The 20,906-nt window shown below is 39.0% G+C and overlaps 2 protein-coding genes across 2 annotated transcripts in view; both read right to left on the reverse strand.

Annotated features, from left to right (window-relative positions):
* The window catches only part of swap70b (switching B cell complex subunit SWAP70b), a 33,148-nt gene extending 22,792 nt beyond the window's left edge, over nt 1-10,356 (reverse strand). Inside the window, exons 1-2 of the mRNA XM_056387300.1 lie at nt 10,154-10,356; nt 7,990-8,130 (exon numbers count right to left, since the gene is read on the reverse strand). Of these exons, the coding sequence (XP_056243275.1) occupies nt 7,990-8,130; nt 10,154-10,249 (237 nt within the window). The 5' untranslated portion in view covers nt 10,250-10,356. The remainder of the gene's footprint in view (nt 1-7,989; nt 8,131-10,153) is intronic.
* A 1,889-nt stretch (nt 10,357-12,245) lies between these two features.
* wee1 (WEE1 G2 checkpoint kinase) lies at nt 12,246-19,636 on the reverse strand. The gene is made up of 10 exons (XM_056386249.1): nt 18,446-19,636; nt 17,540-17,754; nt 17,011-17,077; nt 16,044-16,216; nt 15,404-15,672; nt 14,696-14,785; nt 14,434-14,519; nt 14,172-14,342; nt 13,703-13,848; nt 12,246-13,451 (listed from the first exon to the last, which is right to left on the reverse strand). Exons 1-10 carry the CDS (start codon nt 18,932-18,934, stop codon nt 13,295-13,297), a joined length of 1,863 nt encoding a protein of 620 aa, XP_056242224.1. The 5' UTR covers nt 18,935-19,636; the 3' UTR covers nt 12,246-13,294.
* Between the last annotated feature and the right edge of the window lie 1,270 nt (nt 19,637-20,906).

Here is a 20,906-nt window from a genome sequence, read left to right on the forward strand (position 1 = left end):
GGGTGAGTGCCTGTGTGGAAACCTGGGCTGGATGTTAAAGTGACACTCCACCCAGAATCTTTGAACTTTGTATTGAGTCATGTTTTGGTTTTATATCAGTGAGCGTCAATTAAATATTAGAAACATCTCAGTAAACACAATAAAGTTCAACAGCACCACAAACTACATCCCTTAAAATGGTTGTTGGTGCTGGACCAATAAACTGGCAGAGAAGACGACTGTAGACTTGAGACAGGGATTCAAACCAGACTTAAGTCACTAAAATTAGGATTTGAAACTTGACTAGAGTCTTTACAACATAAACATACTGTACAAGATTACATTTTGAGCTGATAAAATACATATAATACAGCAACAGACAGTTCACACAGTTTGAATATTTACTTTTTAGACCTATAAAATCTTAAAGGACTTGGTGTCAGCTGTGTAGACATTATTAACACAGATTTAAAAGTAATATGTTCACAGTAGTGTCATTTAATCAGCAGCATCTAGAGGCCTGACAGATTTAGCTTCAGAAGACTGGTGACGTGGCTCTGACAGATGAACAGGAAGTAGATACTGCAGGGCTCATAAAACAGCCATATGATATAAAAAGAATACTGTATTAAGAAAATGACATTTTCTGCAAGAACCCACAGCTGTTAAACGAAGCAGGTAAGGAGACGTCACATTATGCTAGTCAAGTCATTTTCCCCAATATTTGCCTCTGGAGGTTTTACTGTCTTTACAGAATACAACTCCCTCTATCCTTAAACCTTCAAATCAAATGTGGAGAAAGCCCCCCCCCAAAACAAAACCAGAAAAAAAGATGGAGAAGAACGAGAGGAGGGGCTGGTCAGACAGGTACAGAAAACAACAACCTATTAGACTTAATCAGATTGACAAAACTATAGATAGATTGCAAACATATATGATCATGTTGACACCTCAACCAAAGACAAATGCAATGAAAACACAATTATGTTCAGAGCCACGTCTGACTGGATCAGACTGCCGTTCTAAATATTTCAAGAATCTAGTAAGTGAAGTGATTATTCTTGAAGAAAGGCCTGTAAAATTAAATATCCTTTAACCGTTTTGCAGTGTGAATGTGGAAATTAACTAAAACTACAACTTAACATGAAGCTACAAACTTATTTCACCTCTAAAGCTTTACAGGAAAACGCTTCTCCCACGACGAATACTTTGCTGTTGCATTTAAAACTGTGGACATCAAACGTGACTCAAATGAAACAGTGTCATTACTCGGCAGCAGGAATGAGCCTCCCATGTGAGGATGACGATGAAGGTTGTGTTCAGGCATCTGTCTCATCTGTATCATCCTGCTGCTTTTAAAAACTAGTGGTTTTCAGTGAGTCAGCAGAGAGAAACGAAGACGTGGGGGGAACAGTAGTGAAGTTGTGAACGCTGAGTTTGTTATGAAAGAGCAGCTCTTTGTCCAACATTGTTGTGTCATGCTTGTCTCGTTTCTCTTTGTCCTCGTGGCTCACTGACTCTCTCTCTCTCTCTCTCTCTCTGTTTCTATTCCTCCTCTCACTCTGTCCATCAGTCTCTCCCTCTCAGTCTCTACACTTCAACAATAAGAGCCTTGTCAGCGCTGCCTCCCTCCTCTCCACCGCCACATGTTCATTAGGATTCAGGAGTCAAACTCCAGTCTTATCTGCAGCAGCATCGTCGATTCACAAACACATTTCATCTTAGTTGAAACAAAATATTTAGACAGCTCGTTACCAATTAAACAAGATTGTCAGCTTGTTTATTCAAAGGGTTTTTATGCGAATGATATATTCAGCACCAGTGACAGAGACAGTCGAGTGTTCAGTGAAGGTGGAGACGTGAAGATAAAGTCATTTAAAAAGAGGAAATGAGAAAAGTTTTTAATGCTCCAAAGCACAAACTATCATACATAACCTGCAGGTGTTGGTTGGGTGGTTCATCCACACCAAACTTCAGCAATTGTGCGGTTAATGTGTTGAGACTTTTAAACTATTTATTTCTGAATGCCTGATTAGACCAGAGACCACAGAGAACCTGATTATCTCATTCTTACAAAACAGACAGTGTTGGTCGATTCTCATCAGCAGCTTCACAAAACTGAAAAATTAAAACTTTCTTCAGTTTCTCTGTTCCCTCAAAAGTCAGCACTATCACAACGGTTTGCATGTGGTCAACTCTGTGAATTTGCACGTAAAGGTTCACCAAACTTGAACTTAACGTGAAAACACCACAGAATTTTATTTTTCTCCTCGGAGCAAAACCACAAGAACAAGAGAGGAGCCAAAAGAAAATACTTGACTACCGTGATTTGACGTAAAGGATCAGTTCACTTTTTTTTTTTCGTCTATCTTGCAGTTTTTGGGTTAGGGTTAGAGTTTTTGGTTTGTTCCTCCTGCCCACACTGGTTTTGAAGAGATCTCGTCCTAATGCATTTTCAGTGAGAAAGAGAGCTCATTGCAGATTTATCGGTATCTGCAAGAAATGCATGTACAGAAATACCAAAGATATATTTTGAAATAGTTTCACATTCATATAGTGGGACTTTGTCCAACAGAGAAGTGACAGACTTATTTTTCCAACTGTAAATTGTCCTGTACATTTTAGTCATGATGGTTAAAAACAAATTTAAGGGAACATAATTAAACATGTTTATTTATGTTTTGAGTTGTGTAAAGAAAATGAATATGACTAAACTAAATTTGTCGCCTCACAGTCGCCTGCCTCCTCCACTCAGACTAGTTGCAGGTTACATCCCTGTTTATGTCATAGAAAATATGAACCATTTGTGTGAAATTTTGTCATAATTGATTTGGGAAGTCTTGAGTCATAAGCTGTCATGAGACTTTAGAAGTATCAGTTTGGTCGTTACTTCCACCTCCTCTTCTGCTGCAGTTCAGCATGGAAACACTGTCCATGAACATAAAGCCAATTTTGTACTAAAAAGAAATGAACCCCAGGTGAAGCTCACCTTATTTGTCCTAGCCTCATATTAGCTTCAATACATTGTCCAGTGGAGCGGCATCAGAGAGGAATCCTGTTAACAGTCAGTATGGACAGGAGGAATGATTACAACTAACAATAAAACTGTACAAACAATACGCCTGAAAAATGTGAACCTGTCTTATCCTTTAACTACAGCAGGTCCTCAGATGTTCATTGTCTCTCTCTCTCTCTCTCTCTCTCTCTCTCTCTCACACTCTCTCACACATACACACACACACACACACACACACACACGGTATTTCAGGGTCACAGTGGATCACTTGTTTCTGAGGAATGCTTCTTCACTTCACCAAATCACAAAGTGCTGAGTCCTGAGCTTCAGCCTCAACCTCTGTCTGTGCTGCCAAATCAAGCGTCTGCAGTGGTTTGGTGTCGGGTTACTGAGTCACACCATAGTGACACAGCTGTGACCCTAATGGACTCAGATAAGATCAAGTGTCCGCTCCCCTGCACTCAGACTGACACAGACACAAACTGTCATTTAGAGTTCAATTAGCCTTTGTGATTCTTTTGCATCTCTGGCAAATCTCAATTAATATTTGTGTCTCTTTATAGATATTTGTAAGGTTGTTTTGTCGTTCATTTTCTGTCTCTTTCAGGTCATTTTGTGTCTCTGCTGCTGTTTTGTGTGTCTGTGTAGATGTCTGTGTGGTGGTATTGTCTTCTTTGTAGTCATTTTATGTCCATCTCCAGTCGTTCTCTGTCTCTGTAGTTCCGTCTCTTTTAGTTCCTATGGCGTCTCTTCGTAGTTGTCTGTTTGGTTGTTTTGTGTCTCTGTAGTTATGTTGTGTCTCTTTACGGTCGTGTTGCATCTCTTTGTAGTTGTCTTTCAGGTCATTCTGTGTATTACCAAAACCTTCAAACACAGGCTCTTGTCCTGCCCTCCACTAAACCATCTGTGCACACACACTGCATCACCCTTTAATGCGCACAAACAAACGCAAGTTACACCTGAGTTTCTGTTTTTACGTTTTTCTTGACACACACACACACACACACACACACACACACACACACACACACACACACACACACACACACACACACACACACACACACACACACACACACACACACACACACACACACACACACACACACACACACACACACACACACACACACACACACACACACACACACACACACACACACACACACACACACACACACACACACACACACACACACACACACACACACACACACACACACACACACACACGTGTGCATACATACATACATACACAATTTCCCTGTGTGCCTGGGTGGAGTTTCCTCAGGAGTTAGAGTAGCTGAAAGTACTGACCACCGCCCTCGCTCTCCATGGCCCAGTCCCCTACACTTCAATGGGTGGGTGGGGTGGTAGTGTGTGAGTAAACTGTGTGTGTGTTTGGGGTGGGGGTGGGGATATTAACGTCTGCCCATGACGTCATGCCTTTTTTCCTGAACCTAAATCCAGAATTACATTTTTAAAGAAAAGTGTCCCTGTTTCACAGTGACGTTACTGAACAGCCAGTTGGAGAGTCTTTACAAACTCACACTGTGCAGCCACATTTAGTTCAGATACACACAACTTCATATTCTACTGAGAATTCTGGGAAATGTGTATAAAATGATGATAAAGATTTCTGGAATATTTCCATTTGATTGAATGGTGCAGATATAAAACAAGTAGCTTTGGATGTGAATATTTCACTCTTGTAACATCATAAAGAGCTGAAAAAAGTTCATACATGACATGTATAATCTGTCAGACACTGTATGTCAAAGGATTAGTGTGTGCTGCCAAGTTGAAAACGCATCCACACACAGAACTAATACATGTTGTTGGCTGTTAAACACGTTGTACAACTTTCTTTTAATCCAAATAATGTCTTCAAAAGCTGGAACAAGGAACTAATGAGTAAACTTGAAGATAAAAAACTAACTGTAACCTTACTCAGACGTTGCTGAGACTACATGGGGAAAAAAAACTAACACAAAGTGACACATAAACCATTTCTGTCCTAACACTCAACAGCAGCAGCCTGCATGTTTAACTTTGACAAGATCCCACAGGGGAATGTTACACAATAGACTGTTAAGATCTCACTGAGGGAAAAGTGTTGTTGCGGAACAATTTTATCAGAAACACAGCAACACCAGTGCAGAGCTAGACCTTGACATCACATGCCACAAGTGCCACAATCCCTTCAGGCATCATGAAAAAGAGGCCACATGTAACTTTACAGCAGCACAGAGAAAAACACAACAGATAAGGACGACTTCCAAAACTACAGCTAATCAAACCTTCACATTTACAGAGACTGACAATTCATTGGGAGCTGTTCTCATAAGAGTAAAACTTTAAAATGAAAGCACAAAATTATTTTTTAAAAAGGGATTTTTCAATTTTTGGTCTACCTTTAGTCTACCATTAGATTGTGTAGCGTAAAAACAGATCTCTTTCGTTTACAGAGGTGTCAGCAGTGTGCAACTAGTGTGCAAAGGCTGGCCAATCAGAGCGCCTGTTTGATTTCATTTAAGTTGTACACTGTTTGGACAGTGATCACAAAACAGAAAACTGTAAATGACTTGGAATATGACCAAAATTATTATTAATTAACTAAATTAACTAAATCATTCAATTTATGATTTTACTTTTTTCACTTTTAGTTTTACTATGCATTAGTTGTAAAAGTAAATTAAATCAATATATATCATATATCAATGATTGTAAATAACTACAGCAAAAGTCTTATTATCTTGGTGGAACACTCGCTTCATTCAACAATTAATGATCCTAATGACTTCACCAATGTAAATTTCAAACCTTTCTATTATCACATGAAAAGAAATGAAATACTGTTTCACAATCAAACTATGAGATATACAAGACCATATGGTCTAGATGAGGTAATTAATTAAATTACTGTGGCCTGGACCTGGATAAGCAGCAGAATGGATGGATTTATTAAGCAATTAAAAATAATTCATTGTTTTTAGAGCTGCCACAATTAGTCAATGAATCCATTAGTCCATCGAAAGAAAATCGTTTCAGTCACTTTTCAAGCAAAACCTATGAAACATTTGGATTTAGCTACAAAATGTAAATATTGGCTGCTTTTTTGGGTCAAATATCTGGACTGATGAGACCAAAAAACAGCAAGTGAGAGAAAATATTTAAATCTTTTGTAAATTCTATTTAAGACTTTTCAATATCTTCTATGGCCTTTGTTTTGGTCTTTGACACCCTGGCACAATCAGAGGTAAACAGTTCTGTGACCCACAGGACAGTTTTCTTATGACACAGCAGAATTCCAAACCTTTCACCATGACAACCACCATTCACCAACTCCATCGTCATGACATCATACATCGAGAATTCCAAATAGCCAGCGAGAGTTCTATTAGAGGTCATGGCTGTTTATGACATCACACAGGGAAAAGGCCTTTTCACTTGTCATGATGCCCAGAAAAACAAAGAGCAGTGCTCCATTCATTTAGTGACCCATTATAACATCAGCACAGACAGACAGCTGAAAGAACCGACTCCATGTTCAATAACTGGTTTTGTGTGTCTGTCTGAGGCAAAGGACAATGACTGGACGGACATGAAACAATGTGACACCATCACAATACACTATGTGTCAATCAATGGACTTATATAGTCTAAGAAAATATTTTCTAAATGAAGATTTCCTGCATCATTAAATAACACCTAAAATAAAAAACATTTGAATATGAAAGAAAGAAAAAGACAACCAATCACATATACACAACAATTCATATAGCTTCCAGTATTGTATTTACATATACACTCAGTTGGTAGTTTATCAGGTACACCTAGATAAAACTAATACAATCTAACCCAGCAAACCTAATCACCTCCCAGCAGAGTAAATGTGTGGTCAAGTGATTTCAGACCAACCAATATCCTGAACTAGCAGTTACCTAAGGGGTGTGTCTAATGTTGTGGAATGAGTTGATTTGACAATACAGTTGGTTTCAATGCTACAGATGTTGCTGAAGCTTTGTTACTTCAAGTCTGCCCCACCCCCCTTCCTCCTTGTACAATGCAAGAGGACGAACCATTCTCAAGTAAAGATTTACATAAGCTTGTGGCAGCTCCCAATTAAGTCGTGGCTTTATCTACAAAAACAAAACAACCAGTGAAACTATGATGTACTATTTACAGGATTTATATAGATTTATATCAATCTAGCCAATAACGTTATGATGAAACTAGTTATTTTAAAAATCCCTACCAATCATAATTAAAATATAATGTAGCATAGCATGATGCAGCAAGGAAAATACTAAAACTACATACTGTCAACTGTAAAATTAAATATAGATCAAATTATATATTAGCATCTGCAGGACTTTGTCTGAGGCTGTCTACACCATCATCAACGTCCGACAATCAGAGAATGAGGCAGTATGCCTAAGAGGCAAAACTCAGGGTAAAAATGTGCATGTGTAAGAACAAGGAAACTACTACAGAAAAGCCAGATGATTACATCAACATTTTTTATCAACTCAGAGCTTCTCTCATCTGCGTTCTAGCAGTGGGACAGTCTGAGGAGGCTGTTCAGACAAATCTTAGTGAGCAAACCAAACTAAAACCATAAAAAGGACAAGGGACAAAAGTGGAAATTACCCCCATGAAAACAGTGCTGCATCTCTTTTCACGCCTGCTGTCAAGTTTGTGTTTTTGTACTCCTGATCATGTCTCATTTCCCATACAAAGAGATGAAGAGTCACTTACGGCACAGACTGGTGACTCACTTTGCCTAAAAAAATCCACAAACATGAGGAAAACATGAAAACTCCCCACAGAGGAGCCATGTGAGAGCAACAAGAGCTACTTCCTGTGAGGCAACTCTGAAGGGTTACACTCTGATTTACTCACTTTATGTATCTACTAAATTAGGTTTAATACAAAGATGTGCTCGACAGCTGTTAGAGTAAAATCAGTAAGAATCAGTGTTGATGGCTGACCTTATCCAGGATGAACTTGTTCAGGTACGGCATGTATCCCTGGTTGGAGACGGGACCCTCATCATCGTCTTTAAAGTGTTCCTCCAGCGCCACGGGGTCATGTGGGATCTTCATCACTGTACATAGGTTATGGGACAGCACCTGGAATAATGGGAAAACCTTATGTTTATTACTGATTAAAGGACTGACTAACAATTATTTTCTTAAATTAAATCATCTGTCAATTTGTTCAATTAATAGATTCATTGTTTAGTCTATAAAACGACAGAAAACAGTAGAAAATGTCCATCACAGTTTCCCAAAGCACAGTGGGGTGTCTTCAAATAGATCAATCAATCCAACCAACAGTTCAAAACCAAAAATATTCAATTGACAATTAGATGAAATCAGCAAATCCTCCTATTTGAGAGGCTGTAATCAGAGAATATTTGTCATTTTTCTTGATAAATAAGTTCAATGTTTGATTGATTGATCAAAAATGTTGATTCTGATCTCATGACCCTGTGAGAGCAGCAAATATCTAATATCAGTCACACCGGCAAACAGGTGATGCCACGTGAGCTCACACTGCACAAGTCTCTGCTCAATGAGGTGAAACACTGTTAACACTGTTTTTGGGAGTATTCGTCAATGTAGAGCTTGATAAGCATATGTAGCCTTTTTGCAAAAACACTTGTGTTTGACAGGAAAAGGATGATTAAGAAGAACCTTAAAGTTACAGTATCACAGCCTCTGCTGCATCGAGTGCAGCACCAGTATGCTTTGAGGCCAAAAACAATGGATCCTACATTTCCCATAATGCAGCTCAATGGTATCTTTTCTTAGAGCCTCTCTGCAAGGTGAGCTCCCATGTCTCAGTCATGTTTTCCTGAGAGGTTTGCTAGGACTTTATAAAACATTAAGCCTGGGAGCTGCAAGTAACAATTATTTTCATTATCGATTAATCAGGTGATTATTTATAAATATTTGCTGATAAATTTTCTCTTCATCAACTCATTATTTCAGCTTTAAGTTCATACACTGCTCCTCTTGTCCTGTAATTGGACTTTGATATGATATACTGATATTATTGGTCACTGGTATCTGTAAGACTACATATTTTGTTTATTTCCAATTAGGCTGGTGATTTCCTGGATTTCCTGGAGTCTTTTGCACGACCTGTTGACTGGTGTTTCTAAATGTAGACATAGAGGAGAATAATGTAGAAATAGTGTGATGAGTTTTCCAGTCAGAAAAGAGGAAGTTTCACCTCTTTCAACAAATGTAACATATTTTTTAAGCTGTACTGCATTCTGGTCTATTGAGTCAAATGTTTGTGTAGCAACAGGCCTTTTCTCTTTATATTCAGATGCAGCTGAACTCATAAACCCAACCTTTATTGTTTTAAACTGATTTACTATGTTTGGCTGGAACAGAGCTGCAGATATGTGGGTGTGTCATAAAGTTGTATACATATTAAGAGTTTTCTATGGGAAACTTTTAAAAAGTTTTGTTTTGTTTCTTAGCTGTGCTTTCCATTGATTCTGACCCAGTTCACCCCCAATGAACAATACATCTGTTTCCCTTTCTGAAGGTGACTAAAAGGTGAAATATCATGAAATGTATGACATAATTATAGACAAATACTTCCCTTAATCTTTACAGACTGAGAACTTACTGACATTGAGGCAGATGATTAATTGTTTCATGGTTTTAAAAACTTGTTTCCTTCCTTAAAATAATTTCAACACTTTAACACTCTTCTAACATCACTTACTTTACTTTTTGTGTCTCATGTGCTGATGTTTTCATGTCAAACAAAGTCAGTAATATTCCTGCGACTTCAAGACCCCTTCATTTAATCTTTAATGTGACTGTGTAACTCCTGCGGTGGCTTGTACTTTTATTTGGATGTTTTACTTTGTAACTACGCTGGAATTGAATGTCGCCGTTCTCTGTGTAATTAATCAGTGTCTATTACCGACAGGTGCGAGTCAAACTGAGGCGCTTGTGTGTTGTTTATCAGCTTCAGAGGAGGAACCGCTACCAGCACGGAGGGGCAGAGATGTTTTAAACGTTTTTCTAAAGATACTGAATGTTGAGACCAGTGGGGCAGTTTCGTGCTCGACTCAAAAAAAAAAAGGCGCAGATTCCCCCAAAACAGAAAAGCTGTTACAGTTTTTACCTTGAGCTGAGATTTGGAGACTTTCCCGCTCTTGTCCACGTCCAGCGCCGTGAAGGCGTGCCATATAGACTTTAACAGTTCGTCCCGCAGGGCCATGGTGGTGAAGAGACACTCGTCCTGTCGTCCTCTGTGTTGTCTTCTCTCCGAGTCGTGTGTCGTCTTGTGTCCGACTCTTCCTCTGTCGCCCTCTGAGAGTCTGAACTCTCTGCTGGACGCACAATGAGGAAAAGTCACGTGACTGCGCTCTGCGTGTGCGGCATCGTGATGATGATTGAAGAGCTGCAGCACCGCTCAGCGAGAGGAAGATACACATTACAAAGGTTGTGTGTATAATGTTTTTATAATGTATTGTTTCTTCATGGTTCATGTTGAGGCGTCAGACTGTGTCCATTTAATGTGTTGTATACATTGTGCTAAACTGTGTGAGCAGCTTTAACTGTGGGTTTAATTCGGTCAAGAATATTTTATCACATTTGAAAAAACATTTGAAATAGAAAAAAACTGAAGTAAAAGCCGAGAAATAGGCTATATATTTTTATTGAACCCCACTAAGAGGAGTTTCTATAGTTTAGACTAAACTATATCCTCCAAAAACACCAAAAGGTTGAATCAGCATCTCAGTAAAACAACATCATTACAAAATGCACATTATAACCTTCATGAAGGGGGATTTACAGCAGGGCTGTTGGATTAGACTGCATTAGTTTTAGCTAAGTGTACCTAATAATCTGCCAGTGTACTCATACATTTTGACCTTATACCAGATACATTTCCATGGGGTCAACTTTGTAAATCTCATGACATGAAGAGACAAATCGGCCTCAGGGGACCTAGCCAGATGTTTCTGGATCTCCACACTTTTTTAAACATTAAATTCAGTCACTTTACAATGACTTTCCAGGCCAATTTCCCTTAAATTCAAGGACCCAACACGGCATAGTTGGCGACACAGATCAAGGTTAATTTCTGATACAATACTAAGAATTTTTATTTACAGAAGCTCATAGACAATTAAAGAGAGAGTGGCTTCTCAGCTGTGCTGTGTTACAGTGATGGTAGACTATGTGGTCTCCTGCACACACGCAGACAGCAGCACGCAGCCTATGTACTTACATTAAGTAAAACTAGAATTACCTCCTCGTGGTCGTTTTCCTCCACATCAAACCAGTCAAGTTACAGGAAATATGCTCACGATCTCCACTTCCTGAGTTACAATGTTGAATAATGACCAGATGTTTTTGCAGAACATTATGATGTCACGGTGAAGTTGACCTTTGACCTTTGGAATATAAAGTGTAAATCACTTCATAATTTTATCCTATTCAAGATTTGTGTTAAATTGTGTCAATTGGTACATGAATTCAAGAGTTATGTCTAAAAGCGTGTTTTGTGAGGTCACAGTGACCACCAAAATCTAATCAGTTCATCCTCGAGTCCAAGTGAACATTTGCACAGAACATATGAATTTAAGCACTTTCAGTGACTCGTCTATTTTCAAAAACTTTAAAGATCTTGATTTTTTTCTCAAATTGACAAACCTTCAAGGACCAGTGGAAACACTGTAAATAAATCATTTACATCTTTTTCAAAGCTAAATAAAACTGCAGTTATTTCCAGTTCAGATCTACATGTTGCATCTCAGCTTCTACAAAACCCCCTAAACCATTTATTTATCTATCAGTTTTTGTAATGAATGACCTAATTTTGCAATATGTCAAATGACAGAATTGGGTAAAATAAAAAGACACCCACATTGTAATTCCCTAAAAGCCAAGGTGATGTCTTTGTTTTGTCTGACCATCAAAACCCAAAGACACTAAATCATAATTTTTAACAGAGAAGTCACATTTGAGAAACAGGAACTGCTTGGGTACTTTTTTTAAATTATATTTGATATATTAGTAATTATCAGCTTAACATTTCAATTCTGAGAGTGCAATTAAAGTGTTTTAATAATGCAGCCGGAATGACGGATGTATCAGATGTGTGCCGACAGCTGTATTAATACTATAATCTGACAGATTCACAGTATTTGTGAAGGGAAGACCGTTCCACACCAAAAAACACTAATCACACTGAACAAAACAAAGTGTAGAAGGTGAGAATTTATTAAAAGAACATATTTACACGTTACAACAGAAAAGGTTTTTGTGTTAGAGGTTACAAGAACAAAGAGATGATGAATACTTTTCTAACAGAAGACGAGCCTCACGGAAAGGAGAAAGAAATTAAAAAAAAAAACAAAACAAAAAAAAAAAACAGAACACATGAGGATCCAAGGAACAGGACGATGATTGTTCTAATGCTACAGGCAGGGTTGGCAGCACCAATCAACAGGGAAATCACCATGGATCCATTCAACCCTCACACATAATGAGTTAGCTCACTGGCTTTGGTGACTTTAAACAAGCTGGATGATTTTCCTCAAATGGCAAGAGTTGTTTTCCATCCAAAAAAAATAAAGCACATTAAATGGGGGGTGGACTCCTCTGCTACTTGAAAATAAGAGCCAATGACCTCTGGAACGATCCAACCTGAAACCGACCAAACCCTGATACATATAAAACATCAATAGCAGCAGCTTTTATCTTTTTTCTTTAAAAAAAAAAAAAAAAAAAATTTGTGGCAAGTTCCACGTGTTGCCTCCAAAGTGCTCCATTACAAACACAGAAATCGTCAGTCGTCAGACCCAGCATCAGGCGTTTGACAGGCAGTAAGGTGCACATGGCGACGGCAAGTACATTCACACTGAAGAGAGCTTCACTGCAGCTTTGATCTGCTGCCAACAGGCTTCGGCTTTGTCGAGGGAAGTGCAAGGACAGAGACAGAGAGAGAGCCTGACGTCTATGCAAACTTAAGGAATGACAGAGTGTAAAGGTACAGTAACTACCTTTGAGGAATGAGCTTTTTTTTCCCAAAGTAAAGTCCATCAGCGAAAGGGCTGAACTATGTTGGCAATGAGAGTCTATCGAGATGAGTTCAAGTTCGTTGTGGCAACAGTCTAGAGTTTCAAATGGGCTGAAGAGCCCAAGACCACGACTGACAGGATTCTCCTCCAAAAGAAAACCGGGAGACCGTGTCAACTGAACAGGTCTGAGTAAAGGTCCATGAGCTAACTTCCTGTCACAGTGCAGCAAAGTCTCAGTATATGGTGAGGCTGACCGACCGATTCATCTTCTTTCCGATGATTCTGGAGGTTCTGGGGTTGGACTGGACTGTGGAGCGGGTCAGGATCCTGTCGGTGGACAAAACCTTCTCCTCTGCTGCAGCCCTGGCCATCTGGGCCTTCTTCAGCTCCCTGAGGAAAACAAAGACACACTGTTTAGCCTTCATGAGACCAGGAGGCGAGAATTATGGCCGCATATTTTCATTGTTTTAATTTATATTCAGTAGAGCTAAAACTAAATTAAATTTCACTATAGATTAATCCGTCAATTATTTTCCTGATTACTTGTTTGGTCTGCAGCCATGATAATGAATTGAAATGTCTTTGTTTGACCAACAGTCCACAACCCAAAGATAGTGAGTTTCCTGCTGCTGTGTACTTACTTTTGTAGCAGGGCGTTTTTGAACTTCTCAGCGTTAAGTTCAACTCGTAGCTGATCAGCACTCATTCGGGCAGCAGTGAGGAGCACCGGGTGTTTGATGAGATCAGAAGTTGATGGTCGTCTGGTTGGGTCAGGGTGGATCATCAGCTGAAATACAAGGAAAATATAAGATTTGGTCACAAAAAGAAAAGCACAAGAAAAGCACAAAGACCAACAGAAATCGAGGCAGGGTGCATTTGAGTGCAAATTATCAGTAAGAAATTCTGTTTAGGGCTGAAATGAATTTGGCTCGAATAATTTGTAGATTATTTTCTAAATTAATTGGTTGGTAAATAACCAAAAGCCCAAGTTGATTTATTCAAATAACCAATTTTTTCTGAAAACAGTCTATAAAAGGCTGTAACAGTGTCTCCGGGTCTCACAAACCTTCACTTATTCAAAACAAAGACAAACACAGTGTTGACCGTTACCTTGAGGAGATTGAGAAACTCTGGAGAAAGCACTTGAGGGATGGCGGGCAGTTTTCCCTGTCGGATCTCATGCCACTTGTCTCCATTTGTTGGAAGAGGCTCGGCTCCCGAGGCGTTAACAACAGTCAGAGCCAGAGCAAAGATGTCTGCCTTCGTCAAGTTACTGTAGTCCTGGAGAGAAAATAAAAACAAGAAGTTAGGGACCTTGTTTGAAGCTGTAGTGGTTCAAAATTATAAGTGGTTTTAGAGTTGGATTACAAACCTCTTGTAAAACTTCATTAGCCAGGTACCTGCTGTCACCTTCCTCCACCTGTGGATTGTTAACTCTTGTCACATGTCCAAGGTCACCTGAAGAAGGAACACATACAGAGAAGATTTTAGATGTGAAGACGAGCACCTACGCTTAGTACAAATATAAAATATCAGTATAATAAAAATAATATATATATATAATAATAAATAATATAAAGATATAACTTTCAAATGCAGGAGGTCATCATACATTAACTGTGGAAGCATCTTACCAATTTTGTAGACAACACTGGTGGTCAGACCGTCGTCCTCATCACATTCATCACAGCTCGCTACAGATTTCCGCGAAATGAAGATGTTGCCTAAGAAAAAGATATTAACCCCTCCATTAGTTTCTGACCAGAAAACATTGATGTTAAGACTATGACTCTGTTTCTTCACAAAATTAAACTTAATTAACAAGAATTTGATTTAATAATCATTTAATGGTCACACCACCCAAGATATCAAAAACTAGTGGGGATGACCTAGAATCATCTATCAAATCCATTAATTGATTGACATTTGTCACATTTTTGTTATTACTTCTCAGCAGTATATAAAAGTAATTCCCAATAATAACATTAAACACAACCTCGATCTGGACATGCAGCAGAAAATAGATGGAAAGTTTAACCAATTCATGAAAAATATTTGTTTATGGTTCCTTATCAATTTTGAACAACAGTGCTGGAGATTTTCCTCCCAGTTTTAGATAAATTCACATACAAAAACATTTATATAAGTAACTTTACTGGCTGCATTAGGTTGGAAAACATTTTTAAGACCTTTGAAATTAATTTTAAGACTTAAATCCCTTTAAATGCCTTTTATTTAAAGTCTAAAATCAAGGCTGGCAAATATCCTGCTAACTCCTGTACCAATCTACCCACATTTATGACTACTACAGTAAGCCTAATATTACATTGTGATGTACTCACTGGGCTTGATGTCCATGTGTACCAAAGATGTAGAGTGGATATATTTGAGTCCTCGTGTGACTTGTAGTAGCAGGTCTTTCAGCTCCAGCTCCGACAGGTAGCTGAGCCGTCTGTAGTTCTCGGCGATGACATCTGACAGCGTGCCACCGTTGCAGTACTCGTTCTGGATGAGCATGTGGTCGTCCTCAGCCCAGGCTGAGTAGTAACGCACCACATGGGGATGCTGGCCCAGCACGGCGTGGGCATACACCTCCCGTAATGCATTCTGCCTGTGGAGGAGGGGAACAGATTGTTTTAATTAAGGCATGTCTGAGGCAAGTTTTATAGTTAAACTGAAGGGGAAAAAAAATTGCCTCCAGTGTTTATGGTGAACGGCTTATACAAAGGAATTTGTGAATGACTTGGTGCATTATGTACAGGACAGGGGCAGAGAGGGAAATTCTTGTTAAAATCTGCATGTCCACAAAATGACTTGTAACATACAGTCGAAATGCTGGTAGTTTAAAGGATTACATGTCATTAAAGTTTATGACACAATTATTTTACCTTTAGAGCATCTTCCTTGTAAAATTTTGTCACTTTGGACAATCAAGGCACAATCATTGTAAAAGGTTTTCAGCTTGTAATGAATCCAACTTACTCATCTACTGATCCTGCCAAAGGTTTCTTTGACCTCTTGATGGCATAGATGCAGCCATCTAGTCTCTTCACACACTTGAACACAGCACCAAACTCCCCACAGCCAATCTTCTCCAGCTCGAGGAACTCTGAGGCGTACCGGGACATCATGTTGCTTTCCATCATGGTGATTCTCTGCAGGCAGAAGAAGCATATTAACATAACATATTTATTAACATTCAAATGTTTTTGTAAATCTAATTTTTCCAACAAGCTCCAGTCACATAATGAAGCACATTCCAGTTGCTTTCCAAGGGACAATTAGCATAACCATTGAAAGCAACACATTTCCTTAGTGAACTGGTTTTGTCAATTTACACATGAAATGATTTAGAGAAGTGACTTTGTTTCTACATGTTGTCCTTACAGCTACACCAACTATTGCCAAATGTTTCCACTGACTGTGTGGTATTTTTTAAAATTCTTGCATTTGGTTTAAACTAATTTGTTGTGATGTTTATTCAATATGTGTGTACTCAGTGCATTCACTTGTGCTTTTGTGGTATATTTACATTAATAGCTTTTTACAAGAATACAAAACAAAGTAAAGCTGAAACTAATAGTATAGTTTAGTCTTCTGAAATAAAAAAAACTATTTTGATAATGATCAAAAGTACATAATATTTTCCTGCTTTAATTGGTTTTAAATTGTTTTAACTTGAACAGCTTTGTGTTTTAGACAGCTGGTCGACCAAAAATAGTAATTTTAAGAAATCCCCTTGAGCTTTAGAAGTATTTTTCACTGTTTTCTGTTATTTCTCAGCTATTTGATTACACAAATAATAAAAAAAAGAAAGAAAAAAAAAAAAGTTGAAACCCTAAAACCAAGTTTGAGATGAAATTTCTAATGAAAAGAAATAAACCAACTATTTGACTGTGTAAGTGTATCATTTTATGTAACTAATGCTAATCATATAAACATTTATTACCTTGGATGGTGGGAGGACTTCCTCTTCTCCTTCACCGTCACTTGCCTCCATGTCTTCTCCACAAGAGCTGAAAGATCAAACACAATAGTGGACAGTGCTTAGCATTCTGTACAGCAGGGGGCAGCACTGGGGGCTTCACAAGCACATGGCAGAGTTCACCTATAACCATGAGGTCTTGGTTCCCAGCCAAAACCCCTGGCCTTAGTCAACGGCTTTAACGTATCTGGTTAATATAACAATGGGTTTGATCTGTGTACAAGCCAGCAGCTACAGGTGTTCAACACTGCTCTTCACACAAGTGATTAACCGCTTCTTCATTACTGCAATAACAAAGATTTAATGTTATCATAAACCAACTGATCAGGGTGGGAAATATGTAACCAAAATATTGACTGCAGTTTGTCTACTCCAGCAGCAAATTTGGTAAAGCACTACAGTATGCAGGTCTTTTCAGGTGCAACACAGGCATAAGGACAAAGTTATTTCTAGCAAAACAGTTTCAGTCTTAGAAAACATCTGAGCAACATACTCATTCCAGTGTGCCCGCTTCCTGTTGTTTCTCTGCTGCGTGGCAGACTGGATGAGGAGGGAGTCGGGGGTGAAGGGGTTAAAGTTGACCAGAGGTGTCTGCTGTCTCCTGCTGCTGTCTGTGATTGACTTTCCTGAAGGCTCCACATTCTTGAACAGGGCAACTCTCCTGCTGGAGGATCCCGGGCCGGAGCCCCTTGCTCTGGACAACAAACTCTGAAAAAGACAGATTTAGAGCCTTGTTAATTTGAGAACAGCTGCGGGGAAAAACACAAACTTAACATTTAAAAAGGAGACTACTCGATTAAGTGTGTGAAATAAGCTGGGTTGACAAACACTATATGGCTGCTGGTTCTGAAAAAAAGTATTGTGGATATCTGGGTTTAAAATTAGGCGTTTAAAAGGCAGTGTTGTGTAATACAGTAATCACTGTTAGACATGCCCAGACATAAAATTCCAGGTTCCCAAATCATCTGGCTGGCTGACTACAGTGAAAGCATTATGCAATAAGTACAGTTGTACATTAAGTGGGTCACTGGGTCGTTAACTGACACAGCAAAAGTATCCTCTGGAATTCAAAAAATTGAACTGATTTGTTTGTTTAAGCCTGGTGTTGCTTATTTTCGCTGATTTTCTTTCTAAACTAACGTCTGACAAGATCCATAGAGCAGCCAGCTCAATGTTTCAATGGAGCAAACTTAAAGTTAAAATTTGAGACATGGAGAAGAAACAGAACAAAAGATATTCTGTGAAGTGTGTTTTTCTTCAAGATCGCATGAGCAGATCCAAAGTCTGCTTAATCTGAGGCCCTTGCAAAAAATGTGTAAATTCAGCCACTAATCTCGAAGAAGGTGCTTTTTCAGAAATATCTAACATTTATTTAAGTTATCCATAGACGAGTGCTAACCTTTGGTGTGTGCGGTGTGTCAAAAAGCCGGAGTTTTCTGAAGGTTTTATGCGGAGGTGTGTCGGGGCAGTCTGGGATCGGGGAGCTGGATCCTTCCCCGTCTTCCTGGACATAGGACCGCTCCGGCGACCCTCCGTACAGCCGAGAACTTTTCCTCGGTGACGGTGAACAGTTGGCAAAGATAACACTGCTCGGGGACCGCAGGTGAGACGGTGAACCGAAGCTCTCCTCGTCCCACAGCTCAACGTCGTCGTCCCCGCCGGACTGGTTCAGGGGGCTGCTGCTCCCATCCAGCCGTTTGTCGGTTGTGTCCCTTCGCATTGGCATCGGGGAATCCATCTCCGTGAATCCAGACTCTCCCCCGGTGCTATTATTAACGTCCTCGATGGGGTCATCCTCCCCGTCGCTGCACGTGAACTGTAATTTTTGACGAATCGGCCGAGTTTTCGGGGACGGGGAACCGTGCCGATGGCGACTGTAGCTCGACATTTTCAGGATTTAAACCCCGGCTTCGTCGACGGGAAAATCACGCGGTTGGACCTCCGCTACTGTTGCAGTGGCGTTTCTCGTAAAAAAAAAACAAAAAAACCTTTAACTACCTTAAAAGAAAAGTACGGGTTCAAAAAGTGTCCAAAAACGATTGAGAAATGCTTAATTTTCCGTTACCATCCAAGAAAAAGTTAACGTGTTTGCTAACTCCTTCACGCCCATCCAGCACAGAGAAATGGCCCCGGAGTTACCTTGTATTCAACGTAATAGTAACGTCCGAAGTCGGCGTTAAACTAAAAACAAACACCACAACTACCCGGTCCACTCGAGTATCGGTATCCGTCACTATCTTCCCGATTGCTTGCCGAGACAGAAATGCGTCTTTCCACAATAAAACCAAACCAATGTTTACAAAAGAGTTTGAATGAGTCAAGAACTAGCCTCTTCCTATCACGCGCGTGGCAAAGGACTTCCCGCGACCGTTGGTCACATGGCTTGGGGCGGCCAATCAGAATCCGTTTCGAAATTTTGAAAGATGGGCGTTCCAGGGAGCCTTCAGGAGGCGTTACGTCATCGGTGGCACAGCAACAATCTGGCGCGAACACTGGAGTCACACAATTACCTTTCAGACAATGCGTCTATTATTGAGACGGTACGATCAAAGCAGCAACGATAGATAAAAAGATGAAAGTCAAAACCAGAGTGGAACCTCATTCCGCTCAGTTTACACAAGACAAATTACAACTAACCATGTCTTCTAGTAATAAAAAACGGTCTACAGTGGTTAAAATGCCCAACCAGCACATCAAAATCATAGTAAAAACCGCACCACGTTCAGGTTTGCTCCAATTTATTTCTATATTTAATCAGTAACAATGTAAGCTCTAATGGGTTCTCCATCCTCCAAAGCCAAAATCCAGTGTCAAGACCTGAATTGATTTAGTTTAGATTTTTTTGCTCATTTGATGTAAAGTTGTGTTTTATGAAATTGTTTAGTTTTTTCTGTCAAGACATTAGACACACAGAAAACCCTAGCCAAGATAGGATTATTCCATTGTGTAAGGCTGCAATCAATTATTACTTTATTTATCATTAAGCCTGACAATTGTTAAATTATTCAGTGAATAAAATAATATTGCCTGAAGCGCAAGTGAACATGTTCAAAACACCATCATGTCAACTTTAACATCATTAAAATCTGATATCTTGTACCAGAGAATTTTGGGCATTTTTAATAAAATATTATTTAAATTATTACTGTTATCAACATTGATGCTAATTAATATTCTGTCAATCAACTAATCGATTAATAAACTAGTCACGTGAATAAATACATTTTAAATAAATAAAATAAATAGTCAAGTTATTTCTAGACTACTGGCAGGTTTGTGGGTGTCTGGGGAAATAACCAAACAGCCATGTACACTGGGGGCCCAACAACAAATTTTTGCTCCAGGGCCCCTCAGAAGTTCATCCGGCTATGATTCAAACCAATAACTAAATAATAATTAATTACATCTCTTACTTACTTACTTACCCCCCCACCTCCCCCGTTCATCTACAGCATCTTTACAATCAAGTTAATTTCTAATCATCTTAACTATTTCAAATTTAATCATGTTCAGATGGATGAAGAATTCTGATCTAACTTTAGGTAAAAGTAGCAATGCAACCAAATAAACAAGGTGGTTCAGTAAGACATATATATGCTGATATATATGTCTAGATATACTATGTCTTGCTGCACCTACACGTGTATTTTTAAACCATGAAATAAAAGCAATAAAAAATTACTACAAAAAAGAAATTAGTCATTACCTAGAGCTGTCAAATATAGTGGAGTAAAAAGTACAAGTTTTGCCTCAGAAAAGAAACTAAAAGCATAATATGGAAACACTCAATTTAAAGTGGAAAGTACAACCAAACTATACTGAAGTACAGTTAAATAAATTTATTTATTAGTCTTAACCAT

The sequence above is a fragment of the Seriola aureovittata genome, chromosome 10, assembly GCF_021018895.1.
Source record: "Seriola aureovittata isolate HTS-2021-v1 ecotype China chromosome 10, ASM2101889v1, whole genome shotgun sequence".
NCBI lineage: Eukaryota > Metazoa > Chordata > Actinopteri > Carangiformes > Carangidae > Seriola > Seriola aureovittata.